At 36.8% G+C, this 19,700-nt stretch overlaps 1 protein-coding gene across 1 annotated transcript; it reads left to right on the forward strand.

Annotated features, from left to right (window-relative positions):
• Positions 1–2,669: 2,669 nt before the first annotated feature.
• On the forward strand, positions 2,670–17,929 carry LOC104996280 (serine protease inhibitor Kazal-type 6). The gene is made up of 4 exons (XM_010850484.1): positions 2,670–2,727; positions 5,710–5,732; positions 16,231–16,346; positions 17,858–17,929. Exons 1-4 carry the CDS (start codon positions 2,670–2,672, stop codon positions 17,901–17,903), a joined length of 243 nt encoding a protein of 80 aa, XP_010848786.1. The 3' UTR covers positions 17,904–17,929.
• Positions 17,930–19,700: the final 1,771 nt, after the last annotated feature.

The following is a 19,700-nucleotide window of genomic DNA, read 5'->3' on the forward strand; positions in this document are numbered from 1 at the left end:
TTGAATATTTAATAACAAGACTGTTATTCTTGTGGTGGTGCTCAGTCATGTCCAACTTGTTGTGACCATGCGGACTGTAGCCCACCACACTCCTCTGTCCATGGGATCTCCCAGGCAAGAATACTGGACTGTGTCACCATTTCCTGCTCCAGAGGATCTTCCCAACCCAAATATTGAATTAGCGTCTCTCATGTCTCCTGCTTGACAGGCGGATTCTTTACCACTGTGGACTATTATTAAGACATTTAAAAAACATTGTGTGGGTCAAATAAAACACATAAACAAGCCAGAATTGATCTTCATGGTACTAGTTTAGGATACATTCCTTAGAAGATTAAGAAATGTTCTATGAAGAATACAGTAATCTGGACTTGCCATTGTCTGATATATAGAATTTAGACATGTGATTAAAGAAAAGAAATCCCAGGCAAAGGCAATATCATGAGTTAAGGCAGGAAAATAGGAATGTGATGGAAATAAATGAGAAACTATGGAGAGCTTATTTTGGAAGAGGTATATATTGCATTGTATATATTGTAGAGGTAAATGGAAAGGAAAATGGAAAGTTAGGTCCATGAATCAAGGAAAATTGGATGTGATCAAACAGGAGATGGCAAGAGTGAACATCAACATTTTAGGAATCAGGGAACTAAAATGGATGGGAATGGGACAATTTAATTCAGATGACCATTATATATACTACTATGGGCAAGAACACCTTAGAAGAAATTTTCTTCAAGAAAATTAAGAGATACCAAGGGAACATTTCATGCAAAGATGGGCTTAATAAAGGACAGAAACAGTATGGACCTAACAGAAGCAGAAGATATTAAGAAGACATGGCAAGAATACACAGAAGAATTATAAAAAAAAAAAGTCTTAATGATCTGGATAACCACAATGGTGTAACCACTCACCTAGAGCCAGACAACCTGGAGTGTGAAGTCAAGTGGGCCTTAGGAAGCCTTACTATGGACAAAGCCAGTAGAAGTGACGGAATTCTAGCTGAGCTATTTCAAATCCTAAAAGATGATGATGTTAAAGTGCTGCACTCGATATGCCAGCAAATTTGGAAAACTCAGCAGTGGTCACTGGTCATTTTTCATTCCAATCCCAAAGAAGGGCAATGCCAAAGAATGCTCAAACTACCACACATTTGCATTAATTTAACATGCTAGCAAAGTAATGCTCAAAATCCTTCAAGCTAGGCTTTAACAGTATGTGAACTGAGAACTTCCAGATGTACAAGCTGGATTTAGAACAGACAGAGGAACCAGAGATCAAATTGCCAACATCCACTGGATCACAGAACAAGCAAGGGAATTAAAAAAAAAAAATCTGCTTCATTGATGACGCTAAAGCCTTTGACTGTGTGGATCATAACAAACTGGAAAATTCTGAAAGAGACTAGAATAACAAACTACCTTACCTGCCTTCTCAGAAACTTGTTTACTGGTCAAGAAGCAACAGTTAGAACCAGACATGTAATAATGGACTGCTTTAAAATTGGGAAAGGAGTACATCAAGGTTCTATACTGTCACCCTGTTTATTTAACTTATACAGAGTACATCATGCAAAAATGCCAGGCTGAATGAACATTGCCAGGAGAAATATCAATAACTTTACATACGCAGATGATACCATTTTAATGGCAGAAAGCAAAGAAGAATTAAAGATCCTCCTGATGAAGGTGAAAGAGGAGTGAAAAAGCTGGCTTAAAACTCAATATTCAGAAAACTAAGATCTTGGCATCTGGTCCCATCATGTCATGGCACATAGACGGGAAACAATGGAAACAGTGGACAGACTATTTTCTCGGGCTCCAAAATCACTGAGGACAGTGACCGCAGCCATGAAATTAAAAGAAGCCTGCACCAGTTTACTTTTAAAAAAAAGAAATATTAAATATTTCTAATTTCAAATATTCCTCAATATAGTAACTATTAAAATATCCTTTACAAATAAAACACACACATTACTCCCTGCTCATTCTGAATCAACAACTGAAAATCACTGGCATTGGACTCAAATTAAGATTTTTTTCAAATAACAGTTGTATTTCAGCCTGGAAAATAATTTTTCTCATGCAGCTCTGGTGACTATGTAGATGACCCACCTCTTTTCGGTACATCTTGGATGATGTGGAGTCTGAAAAGCCAAGTTACACCCGAGATTCCATTCCCTGGTGGTGGTGACTCATTGGGATCACAGACATGCAGGACCTGTCTGAAAGAGACACAGCATCAAGTGGGGCTCCACCAGTGAGTCATCCCTTTCATACAGTGAAACCTTAAAGGGAAGGGTAGGGAGGATGTATTGAAGGTTAGGAAAACACAGATTACTGGTGGAAAATGACATCCTCTATTAATAAGATCTAAGGTAAGATCTAAGGGTAAGATCTAAGGTACGACTCATATAATTGTTCTAATTTTTAAGATTGATGGGGAGCATGAAGCATTTCTTTGAATTGATGACAGGTTCCAATAAATGCTTATATAGGACTGCAGATGGTTTCAGAATGTGAGTTTATAAAGAAGGTGGAGATCCCAGTTCCCTTTATCATGTCTATATATATGTCTCAGTGTGTGTTTCAGAGCTCTCGGAAGTGTCTTGAAAGAGAACCTGAGCTGGACAAAGCAGCCTTGATCTGAGTGAGCTAACTGGCACCATGAAAACATCAGGTGTCTTTCTGCTCCTCTCCCTGGCTCTTTTCTGCTTTTTCTCAGGTGAGTTTTTTTTTTTTTTCCTTAAAGTTAAAATCCAATACTTACATTGAACTGGAAACAACAAGTGTATTTGTCCACCATATTTCAAAATCCTAATAATTTTAATACAAAATATCAATTCTGAGAGATTATCATAATGACTGCAATAATGAAAATGGGTGATGGTAATAATGATAGAAATAACTTTCATCTGTTGAGCATACACTATATTCTAGGCAGGTACTCAGGGCTTTTATGCATTATCTGCAACACACATAACAAGGTATTCATAGACACATTCCATATATAAGAAAACTGTAGCACAAAACAGTTAAGAAAATTTTAAGGACTTGTAACTGAGTTTGAGCAAGCTCCAGGAGTCAGTGATGGACAGGGAAGCCTGTCATACCATGGTTCATGGCGTCGCAAAGAGTCAGACAAGACTGAGCGACTGAACTGAACTAGTAAGCAGAATTTGGAATTTGAATCTAGGTCTTCTAGACGTCACAGGTGTCTGTTCCAAAGGAACAGTATGGAGAATTGATAACTATTTTAAATATTAGCTTGGCTTTCCAAGACAAAGCTAAGCTTTTCAGTTCTCATTATTCTTATAATTAGGACTCAAATAACTGAAACTGAAACAAGCAGAAAACAGGAAACTCAGAGAATCCTTCAGAAAAAAATCATCGAACCTTAGAATTCATAAACATATGTTATTGGTGAACTAAACAACTCTTGAAGTAGGGGAGTATCTTTGGCCACATTAATGAGCAGCAGTCATATATTCTACCAATTCTGATTATTCAAAGGACAACTGTACTTCAGTCTGATGCCTTTCATCATACCATCATCCATGTGAATGAACAAGGCCACTGCATCTATTTTTTTCTTTCTTTATTATTCTACTCTGTGCCTTTGTAGTGGACAAAATACACACTAGAGTCTCTGGACACAAAACCTAGGTTCATCACATCCACCACTAGCCTGTGTCAACTAAAGAAATAGGTCAGTTCTCTGAGAGAGTCTTTCATTCTTAGAATGCTGGACTTGAGACTGAGTCCTAGGAATCTGCAGATCTGGTGTATCATTTTCTGTGATAAAAGTAGTTGAATTTGGCTGCTATCAGAGACTGTAGATGCCCAAATGTGTAAAAACAACAGTTTTTCAATGAAATTGAGCAGATGAAGAAGTCATTGTTCACAGGGAGCTGATAATATTTTCATAAGCAAATATATTCAGAATCATAAAAAAATGAATAAAGGATTTCTGTAATATTATGAAGTAATTCTGACTAGTAAAGCCAAGTAACTCAAGTAAGTGGATCAGTCAAGTGCTGAAATGGTGTACAAACAGATTTGACTATATTAAAATCTACTTGCAAAGACTGTCTAAATAATTAATAATTTATTTTTTCTTTTTACAAAGGCTAATTGGATCTGGGTGACTAATACAAACAAATACTAATACCAGAACAAGGTCCCTGATAGGCATGATGACATTTGGGAAGGCACAGTGCCCAGGAGCCTTAATGTTGAGACCAAGAGGAATGAATTTCAGTTCTGGCATTTCCATTTTGTAGCTGTGTCACCTTTCTGAGTCTCATTTTCCTCATCTGTAAAATGTGGATATAAAAGGACTAGCCCTGGGGAGTTAAATGAGAAAATGTACATAAAACATTTAACATAATGGAACATAGTAAGTGTTTGAAAAATGTCTATTAATATTGCCATCACTAAATTTTAAAAATAAAAGTACTAGTTTGGCTCAGTCAGACTTAGCAGCAGCAGCAGCAGCAGCAACTTCCACTTTGACATTTCCTACATGTAAGACGGTGATTTGTACAGTGGAAAAATGGCTGAAAATTTTAACAGTGAGCCCTCCCTGGTCAAAACAATTATTTGGGAGTAGTTAACAAAAACTATGGACTTCCAGACCCTATTTGGTCTCATATAATGGAATTTTTCAAGTGGTTGTCCTGGGAGTCTATATATTTAATAATCAGTCATATCATTTCAACGTGGTTGGTAATCACTACAGTAGTTCATCACTAACTTTCTTTCAAATTTAAAAGCTTTATTCTCTCCTTATCCCCATTAACAGAGAATGTACTTTGAGGTATTTCCAGTTGTCTTCCCATAAATACTTGCCACCCTTCCTGCCTTTGAGGTGGCTGTGGACTTATATGTAAGGGGGTACTGCTAGTATTAGGAGTTCTACAGACAAGGCCAGAGATCAAAATTCAGCAGCTCATACCAGGACTGAACCTAAGACTTTTATTATTATAGCATTTTTAAACCACTGTGCTAATTAGTCACAACCTAAAATCACATATTTAATCATAAAGATGGAAGGAAAGAGAGAGAAGCAAGATTGTACTTTTGAAATACGATCTTTCAGGAATATAGAGAGATGTAGCAGGAAAAATGAGTCATAGAAAATAAGTTTGTTCTTGCCAGTCTAAATTTGAGCTGAGGTTTTAAAGCTGAACACAGAAGGCATAAGAACAATTTCAGGCTCAAAGAACAGACAGCAAATCCAATCCCTACCTTCAATTTCCCAACACAAATGCTTTGGGGAGAGACCAGAAGCAGTAAACTTGGGAATGGCAGAGTTAGAGTCAACTTTCCAACCCAACTTCTCCAAAGTGAGGCCAGAGATGATAAATCATTTCCACAGTAAATGAGTGACGGAGCCAAGACAGTAAGATGAATCTCCAGATTCTTAAACTATTTTTCTCACTCCACCCCAACCTCCCAGAAATATTACACCATCATGGTCCATAGCCACACATCACTTTCCAAGTTTCTACTGTTCCCTAAGAGGACAACAGGTATAAAAATGTAAAGTAACCAAACCATGACTTATTGAGATAACCAAGAACCAAGTACAAGTATCATTTTAGGCTTTGGGATTACCTAATATAAATCCCACTTTTTTGCACATTCAAAAATTACAGTGTTTGGATTTCATGCTTTTTTTTCTTTCTTTTTTTTTTTTCCCCAGGTGTCTTCGGTCAAGGAGCTCAGGTCGGTGTATATAATTTTATTTATTCTTCTGACCTGGGTGGGTGGCTCTTAGCTGGTACTCCCTGACCAATGAGGTCTGTCTATGGGTAAAAGAGCAAAGAAATGGACAAGCAGGACAGATGCAGAAAACAACAGAAGTTCTTAGTTTTCTAACTACAATCTCTTTATGAGAATACTGGTTTCAGTTTAAAAGGGCCTAGACACCCACTCTCAGATTTTGTTAAAATTAAATGAATATAAATAAAAAGAGAATGAATTTGTGGTAACACTCATGCTCTTTCACTGATTCCATTGTGTAATCTTGGGCAAGTTACTCAGCTTTTCTGAGCTACAATTTCCACACCTACTGAAAAGGGATATTACCATTTACCTCACAGAATCAGATTTAAATTACATAAACTATGTGGGATCATGTGGTAAACTATGTGTAGTTACATAAACTATGAAAGGATTAGTTATTGATTAATAACGATCTTCTGAAAGAGTTAGAAGAGAGATTATTATTTTCTTTTTAGAAGGCAACCAAGAGTAGACAATTTGTGTAGTGTTCTGCAGTGAGTAGACACAGACTGGTTCAATCAAATTTAAATACAATTTGGGTTAAAAAGTGGAAAGGGCACAAATTATCTTTATTGTTTGGACTGGTACGTTACAAATTAATCCACCAACTTTTTACTAGTTTTTTTGTCCTAGCTATGAAATAGACAACACAAACAAGAGGTATGTGCCCTGCCAATCACACCCGTATGTCCATAGTGAACAGTGATACTTGACCTTGGCACTGGTTGTTGTTTGCCTTGCTGTGCCCAAGAACCCTGGGCATCAAGTTTCCAGACACTACTGCCAACTAATCAGGAGTTGGCAAAGAAGCTGAAAAACATTTTCCAACTTTAATATATCTACTACATCGTGTAAGACATTTTCCTCCCAAATTTTAGTATCTCAGACATTGGGATGTATCTTGCAATGAATGACACCTTACAACTGCCTGCCTGTGTGTGTGTGTGTGTGCGCGCGTGCACACTTGTGTGTGCATATGTGTGTTTATACTGATATACATAATTGTACATCTTAAAGTTGATTTCTTCTTATATTTAAATAGTTATGTTAGTACAGTCTATATTATATATCAAAAGAAGCAAACAATAATAAGACATAAGATCCAGCCAATATATTTTATACCTTATTAGGTAGGTATATGATTAAGACCATTACACATAGGTTTTTACAATATAGACTTTAATCCTAGTTTTCTCATTAACACAAAAGTTACTTCCCATCTTTGGGCTCTTATTTCCCAGATCTTTAATGTTTCACAGATTTTTAGTGCTTTCTAATGTTCATTTAAAATATTCTACTGATTCTATTCCTTTAGATGAGCCTACGTCTTATATTCTGCTTGCTTTAGGATCCCTGGGGATGTTCACTCAACATGTAGATCCTCAGAGACTAGGCCAGACTTACTGAATAATAATCCCAGATAGAAGGCTTTGGATCTATATTCTAGGAATGTAGCACTGGAATGCACTGATTTTGGAGTGCTCCAGTATGTTGGAGACAATACAGATGAGTCCCAGTTTGAATATTTACTGCCTGTGTAATTTGAAGGATGTCTCTTTCCCTTCTCATTGCCTTTGTTTCCACATCCCTAAAATGAAGACTTGGATTCAGTGATCGCTAAAGCCCTTCTGGCCTGAGGTATCTGAATCAGTGTGAACTAAACATGCCTTACCAAGACTGCTGTCTCTCTTCCATTCAAATATAAATGGCAAAGAAGTTGTCACCTTTTGAATGACATCAATGCTACACTCTCTTCTGCAAGTCTGGAAAGGGGGTGACAGTCCCAAAGCCAGGCAGAAGAAGTTGACGCTAACCTTAGGAGGTTGTCTGCCTAACTTTGATCCAGCCAAGACAAAGGAAGAACAGTTTTTTTCCAACACCCAACTCATTCTTTCCTTGCAAAGAAGTCTTTCATTATGAAGCATCTTATGGAAGATTATAGCTAGCAGTCTTAATTATAGATCTGTAAAAGTTTCTCATTCTTTCAAAAATATTTTTTGAGCTAAACAAAAAGTATGTTCTAAGACTTTTGGAATTCATGGTCCTGTAAAAATTTCCCCATAAATGTAAATGACTACTATGCTACCAAATCTTTAATTTCCCAAGTAAGAACATTAAAAAACATAAATAGTAAAATAAAAATAACAAAGATAAAGCTATTATTTATCATCACCACCCTTCATTTCAGAAATTGTAGTATAATATTAATAACAAATGCTTGAAAGTCATAATCACAGAATACAGATAGTCCATTTAACCTGGATAAATTTTTATTAGAATCACTTCCTACGCTATCTTTAATTTTTCTTATTTTCTCTATCAGGCTGTGTATTTGGGAACCATATACTTAAAGACATGTTTAAATGAATATTTATGCCTGGGATTAACAAATCCCTCAAAAACAATGATAGGCAAATGTTTTCTTTTATGATAGTCTTAGGAATACCTAAATTTAGTTTTGTTGTATTTTAAGATAAACACATGGCAAATTTTAATACAGTTAGTAAAACAATGCTCTTGACTAGAAAATGGTGTTGTTCATGCTTCCTAACAACCTTGAAATCACTTATAACTATTATACTGACAGAATACTTAAACATTAATGCAATTTGGAGATGTTAGTCAGCCTCAACAACTTAGCTACAGAGGAAAACCAAGGCCTCAGAAAGAGGACCTCACTGAGTCAAGTTTACCAATAGCAGTAAAGCTGTGTGGTCATCATTTCAGGATATTTCCATAGCGCCATGCTACCTCTAACCAGCAACAGAAAGCAATTATGCACTTTATGGGAAAGTGCTTTGAGCAGTGTAATTATCGAACAAATACAGAATAGTGTTCACTAGCCTTATATCCTAAAGAAGTAATGGAAAGAGTAGTTTCAAGTAAGACAACTTGTCTCTGTGTGTTGAAGGGATTTGGAAACTTGAAGGAAATGGAGGCAAAGAGAGCAGAATTCATTATATAAGCTTCAGGTCAGAAATGCTGAGGATGGCTATAGGTAGTAAATCTGAAATTAGTGAAGAGGCTTAAGATAAAGAAATACATGAAAGGGAACACTTGTTCCCTTTCTATCCCTGAGGGATAGAAATGATGATGTTTTAATCTGAGGGTAGGTTGACAGATTTGAAGAATGGTGCTCTGATGGAGTGGAGAAGGCAATGGCACCCCACTCCAGTACTCTTGCCTGGAAAATCCCATGGACAGAGGAGCCTGGAAGGCTGCAGTCCGTGGGGTTGCTGAGGGTCAGACACAACTGAGCAACTTCACTTTCACTTTTCACTCTCATGCATTGGAGAAGGAAATGGCAACCCACTCCAGTGTTCTTGCCTGGAGAATCCCAGGGACGGGGGAGCCTGGTGGGCTGCTGTCTATGGGGTTGCAAAGAGTGGGACACAACTGAAGTGACTTAGCAGCAGCAGCAGCAGTGATGGAGAGTGGAAAAATTAGAATGCAAAACTCGTTTAGAGGGAAAAATAAAGAGTTCTATTTTGGACATAAATGAATATTAAGTATGAATCAAACTGTTGACTAAAGGTATCTTGTATATTTCTGACAAGTAGAAACTAGACATTGAAATTTTGTTTTTTTTATAAAATTTTATTTAACTTTACAATATTGTATTGGTTTTGCCATATATCGAAATGAATCTGCCACAGGTATACATGTGTTCCCCATCCTGAACCCTCCTCCCTCCTCCCTCCCCATACCATCCCTCTAGGTCGTCCCAGTGCACCAGCCCCAAGCATCCAGTATCGTGCATCGAACCTGGACTGGCGACTTGTTTCATATATGATATTATACATGTTTCAATGCCATTCTCCCAAATCATCCCACCCTCTCGCTCTCCCACAGAGTCCAGAAGACTGTTCTATACATCAGTGTCTCTTTTGCTATCTCGTATACAGGGTTATTGTTACCATCTTTCTAAATTCCATATATATGTGTTAGTATACTGTATTGGTGTTTTTCTTTCTGGCTTACTTCACGCTGTATAATAGGCTCCAGTTTCATCCACTTCATTAGAACTGATTCAAACGTATTCTTTTTAACGGCTGAGTAATGCTCCATTGTGTATATGTACCACAGCTTTCTTATCCATTCATCTGCTGATGGACATCTAGGTTGCTTCCATGTCCTGGCTATTATAAACAGTGCTGCGATGAACATTGGGGTACATGTGTCTCTTTCAATTCTGGTTTCCTCAGTGTGTATGCCCAGCAGTGGGATTGCTGGATCATAAGGCAGTTCTATTTCCAGTTTTTAAAGGAATCTCCACACTCTTCTCCATAGGGGCTGTACTAGTTTGCATTCCCACCAACAGTGTAAGAGGGTTCCCTTTTCTCCACACCCTCTCCAGCATTTATTGCTTGTAGACTTTTGGATAGCAACCATTCTGACTGGTGTGAAATGGTACCTCATAGTGGTTTTGATTTGCATTTCTCTGATAATGAGTGATGTTGAGCATCTTTTCATGTGTTTGTTAGCCATCTGTATGTCTTCTTTGGAGAAATGTCTATTTAGTTCTTTGGCCCATTTTTTGATTGGGTCATTTATGTTTTCTGGAATTGAGCTGTAGGAGTTCCTTTTATATTTTTGAGATTAGTTGTTTGTCTGTTGCTTCATTTGCTATTATTTTCTCCCTAGACATTGAAATTTTGAAGACAAGAAAAAAAGTCTAGGACTCATTAGTATCATCTGGGGAAATACATGTTCTCAGGGAAAATCAAATATATAAAGTTTTCTTGAAAATGTATACAATTAGTACCCAGGAGGAAGCTAGAAAAGATAATAAAAAAAGAGAATAAATAGCTAGAAAACTGGGGGTACTGACATATATGAATCAGAAAGGAGTTTTAAAGGTGGGGGTAGTCAAGAATAGCACATATAAAGAAATCATGAGCATTTTATAAATATCCAATGGGTCCTGAAAGATGTCATTTAGAGAGCAGTTTTGTAGGCTACAGTCCATGGGGTCACAAAGAGTCGGAAACGACTGAGTGACTTCACTTTCACTTTCACTTTGGTTGTGTGGAAGCACTATTAAAACAGGGGAAGTAGAAGTCAAGTTAGAGAGGTGTTAGGGAAACTGGTATTAAGGGAGCTGGGAAAGAAAGGGGTTAATTTACCCACAAAGGTAGTATTTTTCAGTAAAGAGAAGAAATGAAGTCTTACATCCTAAGGGAGTGTGTGCGTCTGCAAATTTTCACTGAATTTTTTTAAGAATTAAAATATTGAAACTCAACATTCCAAAAACTAAGATCATGGCATCCAGTTCCATCAACTTCATGGCAAATAGAAGGGAAAAAAGGGGAAGCAGTGATAGATTTTATTTTCTTAGACTCCAAAATCACTGCAGATGGTGACTACAGCCATGAAATTAAAAGATGCTTGCTCTTTGGAAAGAAAGCTATGACAAACCTAGACACCATGTTAAAAAGCAGAGGCATCACATTGCTGACAAAGGTCGGTATAGTCAAAACTATAAAGAAGGCAGAGTGCTGAAAAACTGACACTTTTGAATTGTGGTGCTGGAGAAGACTCTTCAGAGTCTCTTGGACTGCAAGGAGATCACAACAGTCAATTCAAAAGGAAATAAACCCCGAATACTCATTGGAAGAACTGTTGCTGAAGCTCCAATACTGATGCAAAGAACCGACTCACTTGAAAAGACCCTAAAGTTGGGAAAGATTGAAGGAAAAAGGAAAACAGGAAAGCAGAGGATGAGATGGTTAGATAGTATCATTGACTCAATGGAGATGAATTTTAGCCAACTCCAGGAGATAGTGGAAGACAGAGGAGCCTGGCATGCTATAGTCCATGGGGTCGCAGAGTCAGACATGACAGTGACTGAACAGTAACAACAACCAGCCTGGCTCTCTGCCTCAGAGCAGGGATTTCTGGCTGGCTCTGTAAAGGCATTCTGCAAAGACCACAATCTGAGCCTTTGGCCACCTGATGTGAACAGCTGGCTCACTGGAAAAGACCTTAATGCTGGGAAAGATTGAAGGCAGGAGGAGAAGGGGACAACAGAGGACGAGATAGTTGGATGGCATCACTGACTCAATGGACATGAATTTGAGCAAGCTCCAGGAGATGGTGAAGGATAGGGAAGCCTGGTGTGTTGCAGTCCATGGGGTTGCAAAGAGGCAGACACGACTGAGTGACTGAAAAAAAAAAAACAAATCTCTGGAATTCTCTGAGGGTGGTTCTTTTCTGTCCCTAGTCACCACGCTACAATTTTTCACAAGTGAGTGAAGAGTATCCTTTAGACATGAAGGAGGAAGCATTTGAACAATAGTTGTTATTTCTCCCACCAAACTGAAGAACTAAGGACCTAGCTTTACTAAGCTATTCCACCATAAGAAGTCATAGCTACAATTTGGATTATCAAAGCTGGAGCATCCTTAGGGATTTTCTAGTTTCATGACACTTAGCATTCTTTATGAGTTAGAGCCTTTCGGAATGTGATGAGATACAGTTAGTGCAGGCCTACAATGAGAGGCTTATTTTCTACACTACTCCTTCAGGACTATTTCAAATATTCCACACTGACTTTCTACAACTCTTAAGGTGACTACATTTGATTGTCATAAAAACCCTGGGAAGAAGGCATGGCAACTGTATTTTGGGTTTTTATTTGTTTTTAAAATTTTGGTTAAGAAAATTGAGGCACAGATGTTGAGTACTTTGTCCAAGATAACACAATTGTCCAATGGCAAGTGGCAGAAAAAGTTCTATAACTTGATTCCTGAGCTACCTTCAGGGATCACGGGAAGCCACTGCAATTTACAAGTATGTAGATTCGTGTACCTATGTTAATTTAAGGAGGCTTGGTAATATACCAGTTAGTTAATTTGGTTTTATTCACTGAAATCCTTTGCTTTTCCTAGTCCTATTTCCAGGGATGATGGAAGGGTCAGGTGGGTTTGGGGAGGGAGGAGGGATCTGGAAATTCTCAAAGCAAAGAATCTCCCCAAGTGCCACTTCCATGTTGCTTTCTGAAGGACAAAGGAGGCTGCAACACAAGATCAGAGGGTTGGATGCCAAGGAAAGGTGGCTTAAGGAGGCGTCTCTTTCAAGTAAGAGACTTTTTTTTTCTTTTCCTTACCTGACCTGAGAGGCCACATCCGGCATCTTCCCCATATGCCGCTTTGTTGCAAACATCTTTGCCACAGGGGTTTCAGCCCTTGTGTAACTAGTTAGCTGCAAGGCAATTTTGCCATAAAAGATAAACCGGTTGATGGCTTGGGTTGGTATTTCAGCTTTCTCTGGTTGACCGTTTGGTTTCATTTCTCCATTGATACAGTATTCCCATTTTTATATTATATAAATCTTGGCCCTTATAATGGTCTGGATAGTTAGGTGCACACTGGCAGTTTAAAAATAATGGCTAATAAAAACTTCACATATGGGCTTGACAGAAAATATGGTGGTGATACTTATTTAGCACTACACCAGGAAAATGGCACCCCACTCCAGTACTCTTGCCTGGAAAATCCCATGGATGGAGAAGCCTGGTAGGCTGCAGTCCATGGGGTTGCTAAGAGTCGGACACGACTGAAGCAACTTAGCAGCAGCAGCAGCAGGAACAAACAACAGTGTAAAAGCTTTACAAAGTAAAACAAATAGTTACAAATGTGTATCCTAGTATTTGGAAAACAATACCGCTGTTAATGAAGGCAGAAATTTTAGTAAAAAACTGTGACGCCAAATGAGGAAACAAAGTAGCAGAAAAAGGTACAATACTATGAACTAAAGATGTTGAAGGCATGTGCTTAGGTACAACTCATAAAATTAAATTAGGTATTTGTGCAATATGGCCATGAATCTGCACACATTTTAAATGCATTCAAATATGCTATATTTTGCAATAAAGTTTTTTTTAATTTTGCTATGAAAAATAAATTTCATTATATTCTCATTAATGTCTTTTATTTTTGGTAATTTTATCTTTTATGGAAAAATTGCTTTATAGTCAATTAGCTGTCCATGAAAGTGTCTGTGGCAAAGGTGTTTATAGCAAAGAAGCTGACGATGAAAATACTTAGAACCTGTAGGGAGACACCTATCTCTGACTGAGATGCCCTTTTTCTCAGTTTCCACATTGCCTGTATTTGTCCCATTGTGGCCTTTATGACACTCAGTGCTGTAATTACCTGCCCTTCTCTGATTCCCTAATGCAGATAAGATGGTGAGCTTACTGATATATTTATAACTGCTTCCTTCTTATATCACCAGCACCAAGCCCTGTGTTCTCTAAATACTAGTACCCCATTAGCTCTATGTGAAATAAAAGAAAACATGATGATTCCGTGGTTTAAAGAATTTTCTTGACTCACGCACATAACTGCAAATGTGTACTTTAGTGACATAAATACAAAATACATTGTTTTTTTTGTTGTTGCTGTTGTTTTTAACATTCTATGGTTTCCCTGGTGGCTCAGACAGTAAAGAATCAGCCTGCAATGCGGCAGGTTCGATTCCTGGGTCAGGAAGTTCCCCTGGAGAAGGAAATGGCAACCCACTCCAGTATTCTTGCTTGGAAAACCCCATGGACAGAGAAGCCTAGAGGGCTACAGTCCACGTAGTCGCAGAGAGTCAGACATGACTGAGTGAGTAACACACGCACATTCTGTGGTTTATAATATCCTAAAGACTTTCCAGCTTTTATTTTCTATTTGGAGACCTAAAGAAAAGAATACTGTCCTGAAAGTGGTATGAGAAGATGGAGTTATCTGTAAGAGCAGAGGAGAAAGTGGGCCTATATGTAGGACAATAAGAAGCCTGGGTATCTTCTATCTGACCCAGCCCTAAGAAAATCACTGGTTAGTACCATACTACCCAATCTTAATAGTACAAGATGCCAAATTTCAACAAAAAGTTATATTCAAGAGTTTTGGATACCTTAAACCTGATATATGTAATAATATTTTTACAACTCAGTTGTATGGATTTTTTGCTGGGCACCTCCTCATGCAAAGTTTCAGGGGCTTTGTCAGTATATAATGGTTTGCTAATACTTTAAACAAATGATTCATCTTACCTGTGCCCATACAGTCCCCTAAGAAGTTACTCTAATAAAGTATACATGGCCTGACTATAAGCAAGGTCAAGGTATATCATGACAGTTGGTCTTTATTTCTCTCAATGAAGATTTGTTGGAAATCAACAACTGTATATTGCCAGAAATTCTGGGTCAGCCATGAAAAGTATGTTCAAGCACCGGTCTCAGTGCTTCTGGTTGTATGGCACTGGTAAGCCACTTAATTTCCTAAGGATCAATATTCATGTCTGTAAATTGGCTAATACATTTTATATTGTTCAATGTGAATCTCTGTGTTACTGTGAGACGATGGAGTTGATCCATGTGGGAACAGTTTGGAGATTATGAAGCAACTGATAAACATAAGACAGTATTATCTTAATAAAACTATGATGGGGTAAAGTATGGTCCCTCTATTCGTGTTTAAATGTCACTTCATTCCACACAGCTGCCATCTGAAGGAGTTCAGTTTTACCTACTGCATATTGCCTGTTCTCTGGAATAAAATGGCTCAAATGTTATCTGCACACCAAATACTGACTCATCTGAGAGTGAATTGAAAAGAATCTTAAAACTCCAGACTAATTCCAAGATATCACTATAACTAAGGAGATACCTTAGTAGCATAATCATTCCGTCTATAGAGCCCATGATGATAATCATTAACTGGTCACAGCGTGTTTTCTCACCAAGGCTAGATGCAACCTCAGAATCCTTCAAAACAGAACAGTTTAGGGCAGTCATTACTCAGTTATTGTAGTAGGCACAAAAGTTCAAATTCTACAGATTCTGGGGCAGAGTAAGTTAATGTAAAGATATTAGAATTTTGTTTTCAAGAGATAATAAACTGATATAGCAGCCAGGGAAAACTGACCAGTTATCAAATAACACCTGGGAGCATCTTGCAGTGACCATTCATATCTTTAAAGCAATTCAGGAGGAATGCTTTTGTAGTTACACTAATACAAATTTTCTTGTTTTTTCATCTGTGGCATACAGCATGTAAGGACAACCAGGGAATCCCAATACAGTTTTTTTCCCCCCATTTAAAGACCCAAAACTACTCTCAATTGGTACAAATTAGCATTGGAGGATAAAACCATACCCATAGCATTTGTCTCACTCCTCCTGTAAGAAATAAGCATCTGCCTTATATCATTAACATACCCCTGAATACAGTGACTATAGACATGTGTTCTTTAAAGAAAAAATCTTAATTATGTTTAATACATTCTAGTTAGAAAAAGAAAGTGATTTTTACTTAGAAAACTTTACACCACAACTATGTACAATAATATGTATAATTTTAAGTTTACTGTCCACAACTTCTTATCTGAGGGACAGTCCCTTAGACAGAATGCACTAATATCAATGTCACTGCGTTTACTTTGCCAGGTTGACTGTGGTGAGTTCAAGGACCCCAAGGTCTACTGTACTCGGGAATCTAATCCCCACTGTGGTTCTGATGGCCAGACATATGGCAATAAATGTGCCTTCTGTAAGGCAGTGATGTAAGTATCATATTCATCAAATCTACCTTGCAAACACAAACTTCCAGAATAAGATTATGACACTGTCCTGGAGATATTCTAGAGAGTTCTACTCATACCCATCCATAGAAACTGAAGTAATAAGCTTCAGGCAAATGAGTTGAAAACAAATGAAACAAAAACAAGCCCCCGCCAAAGTTATCTGAAGGTTTCTAAATTATCTAAAAAGATGATCTCAGGTATTTCACTTTGTTAGTATTTTTGACTCAGGTAACTTTAAAAAAAATTTTTATGTCTTTAAGCATTTTGATACATTTTCTTAGTTTTTCATTTATTTCTAATTAAAATTTCAATCATTTTCATACAATTATGTTTGTTGTTATTATAATTTTGGAAAAGATGGAAGAAAGTTTTAGAAGTGTAGTCAAGTTAAAAATTTCCTCAAAATCAGAAACATGAAAAACTTAGGAGAAATTTTATCAATAAAAATATTATCCAAATTATTTTCTGATATTTATTTTATAAAAAATAATACATTTTGTAGACAATAAGTTCCATTCATTCTGATGAAAACAGCCTTTCAATAAACAACAGAGAGGATTATCCTTTATTATCCAGACTATACAAATTTTACCAATTATATTAGGAAGATTCTACCAAAGAAAAATATGTATTGAGTTTACATGTTTATAAAAAACAGAACAAGTGCTATAGATTTTAGTCTATATTATTTTAGTTGACTATTAGATTCCCGATGAAATGTATTTTATATTTAATAAATATTTATTCCATCAATTAATCAATCTTTTGATTAACTGACTGCTCTAAAAGCCAGGGGATTTAAGCAATAAAAATGATCACACTTTCTAGTGTCTTCTACCACTCTCATCATTTTCTTGTATTAGAGTTTCTTCTGTGAATTCCTTAACTTTCCTTAATTAACCCATAAAATTCCTAGGCACAGGGAATATATAAATCCCTATCAATAACAGGGCTAAGCATGTAGAATGATATTAATAAATATTGAATCTATAGATAATACACATGTGCCTATATTTCTATATATCTGACATATCAATATCAACATTTTCCCAGGAGAAGGGCAGTAGGGTAAGGTGAGATTTGATTTAATGGGCCCATATTACTCAGAGGGCCTGAAAACATGTCTGCTAAAAAATGTCAAAGGCCTAAATATTTGGTTCAACCTCTTACATCTTCTATCAGGTTAGAACTATGACAGTATAGTCTCTTTGCAATTATATCTCAATTTTTACATCTGTATACATATTTACTCTCAGATAATGAACAGTTAAAACCGAAAGGTCTAAACCTTAGTAAAACTCTGAAGTTTAAGATTCATACTTTCTGCAATTAGGCCAGATGTTACCTCCAAGTGCATTTATCTAACACCTAATCATAGACATGGATACGTGTGAATCAATTGATTCTATGACAGTTAAACCTTTTTCCAACCTCTGTGATGGATAGCAATAATACTTCACTAAGCATATATTTGTCTTTCTTTTTGGTAGGAAAAGTGGTGGGAAAATCAACCTAAAGCACCATGGAAAATGCTGAATCAGAACCAGAATGCTGAAAATGCTGAATCAGAGAGCTGACTTGCCAGCTCTCTCATATTTCTTTACTTGCCTCTGCTTTTACTTTACTTTTCTCTAGCGAATCCCTTCAATTTATAAAGACACACCTTCTACTCTACCTTGAACTTAGGGTGTTCCATATATATTTTTCTTGATTCGCTTGTCAATAAAGTAAATTCTGTAAAATCACTGTTTTTTTTTTTCTTTTTATAATCTGTCATCAAAAAAACAAAACCAAACCTACAGATACAATATAGAATACGGACCTGGCGTAAACTTGGATAAAAAGACCTGTTTTTCTGATGGAAATCAACCATGCAGTGGTCACCATGGGAACCTAGGAAAACCCCCTCCCTCCTCTTTTGTTTTTTCCACTTTATTTTTTAATTGAAGGATAATTGCTTTACAGAATTTTGTTGTTTTCTGTCAAACATCAATAAGAATCAGCCATAGGTACATCCATGTCCTTCTTTCTCTTTATTCTTGGAATATCAGTGTAAATAATGAAGGAATTTTTACTGAGATGATCATATGTCTATAATTATTTTACAGTATCTATGATTTAAGTCTTAGATCACAAATTACATTTTCTTCCTAATTTCAGGAAAAATATTTTATATAAAAATAAAACATTTGTCCTCTCTGGACCATAGTTTTCTTATCTCTAGGGAATGATGAATTATATTATTACATAATAGATACTTCATAAAGACCTACTTTATTTGGCTTCCCAGCAACATCAAAGGATCTAGAAGAAAGAAGTGAATATATGTTCAATAAATAATGAATAGATGCAAAGTCTCTAAAACTGTAAAGGAATGAAATTAACTGATGTTAATCATGGAATGAGAGAGTTAGATGAAATGTGAGAAATCTAAAGGCCCAGAGAAAGCTTACCTATACTGCCAAAGAAAAAAGCTCCAGTTAGTAGAAAAGCCAAGGTTAAAACATAGCTCTTTTGATAACCAGTTCCGTCTCCATATAGCTGGCTCAATCCCAGGAAGACAAGCTAGACATATGAATATCTCATTCTGAGCCATCCAATTGGAAGTGCTGAAAAACTACCCTTTGAGTACTCTAATTCAATATAGCATGTATTTACAGATAACATCGTCCTAGGTGAACTCACACAGAAGACCGATCTAGATATATTTACTAGATGATCATCCCTCTGCCAGCAAATATTTACTGGGTGCCTACTCTGAAGGAGGCTCTTTCTGGTCTCCATGCTTGAAATATAGTTATGGATAGGGATAAGAAAGGAAAAAACATACAGACAAACAAAAAAAAAACCCCTATCTTGATGAAGCTTATATCACAGGAAGAGGTAACAGACAAAAAATAATCATAATAAGTAAATAAATAATATAGTAGTACTTAAGCAGAGACAGTAGCCAATTGCAATACTAAGTCAGATGATTAGAAGAGTTCTAACTAGAAGAAATGGAGATGAGGGAGTTGGCCAAACAAGTATCTTGTGGAACAGCAAAAGGAAAAGCTAGAACACAGTCCTTTAGTCTGAAGGACACCTGATTTGTTCGAGGTTCAGCAAGCAAGCAACAGTGACTGAAGAGGGATGAATATGAGGGCAAATTTCTGGTGATACGGTCAGAGAGACTAAGCCTAAATCATGACTTTATAGTCAATGTTTTCTCTATGTAGTTTTGTAATCAAGATTTTTTTTTCCTTTGTCATCCCCATTTATAACTGTATTCCAAGCATGGAGAACAGAGCCTGAGTCACAGTAGGTACTCAGGAAACGTTTTCTGGCAGAGGG

This window comes from Bison bison, unplaced genomic scaffold, assembly GCF_000754665.1.
Source record: "Bison bison bison isolate TAMUID 2011002044 unplaced genomic scaffold, Bison_UMD1.0 scf7180017864291, whole genome shotgun sequence".
Taxonomy (NCBI): Eukaryota; Metazoa; Chordata; class Mammalia; order Artiodactyla; family Bovidae; genus Bison; species Bison bison.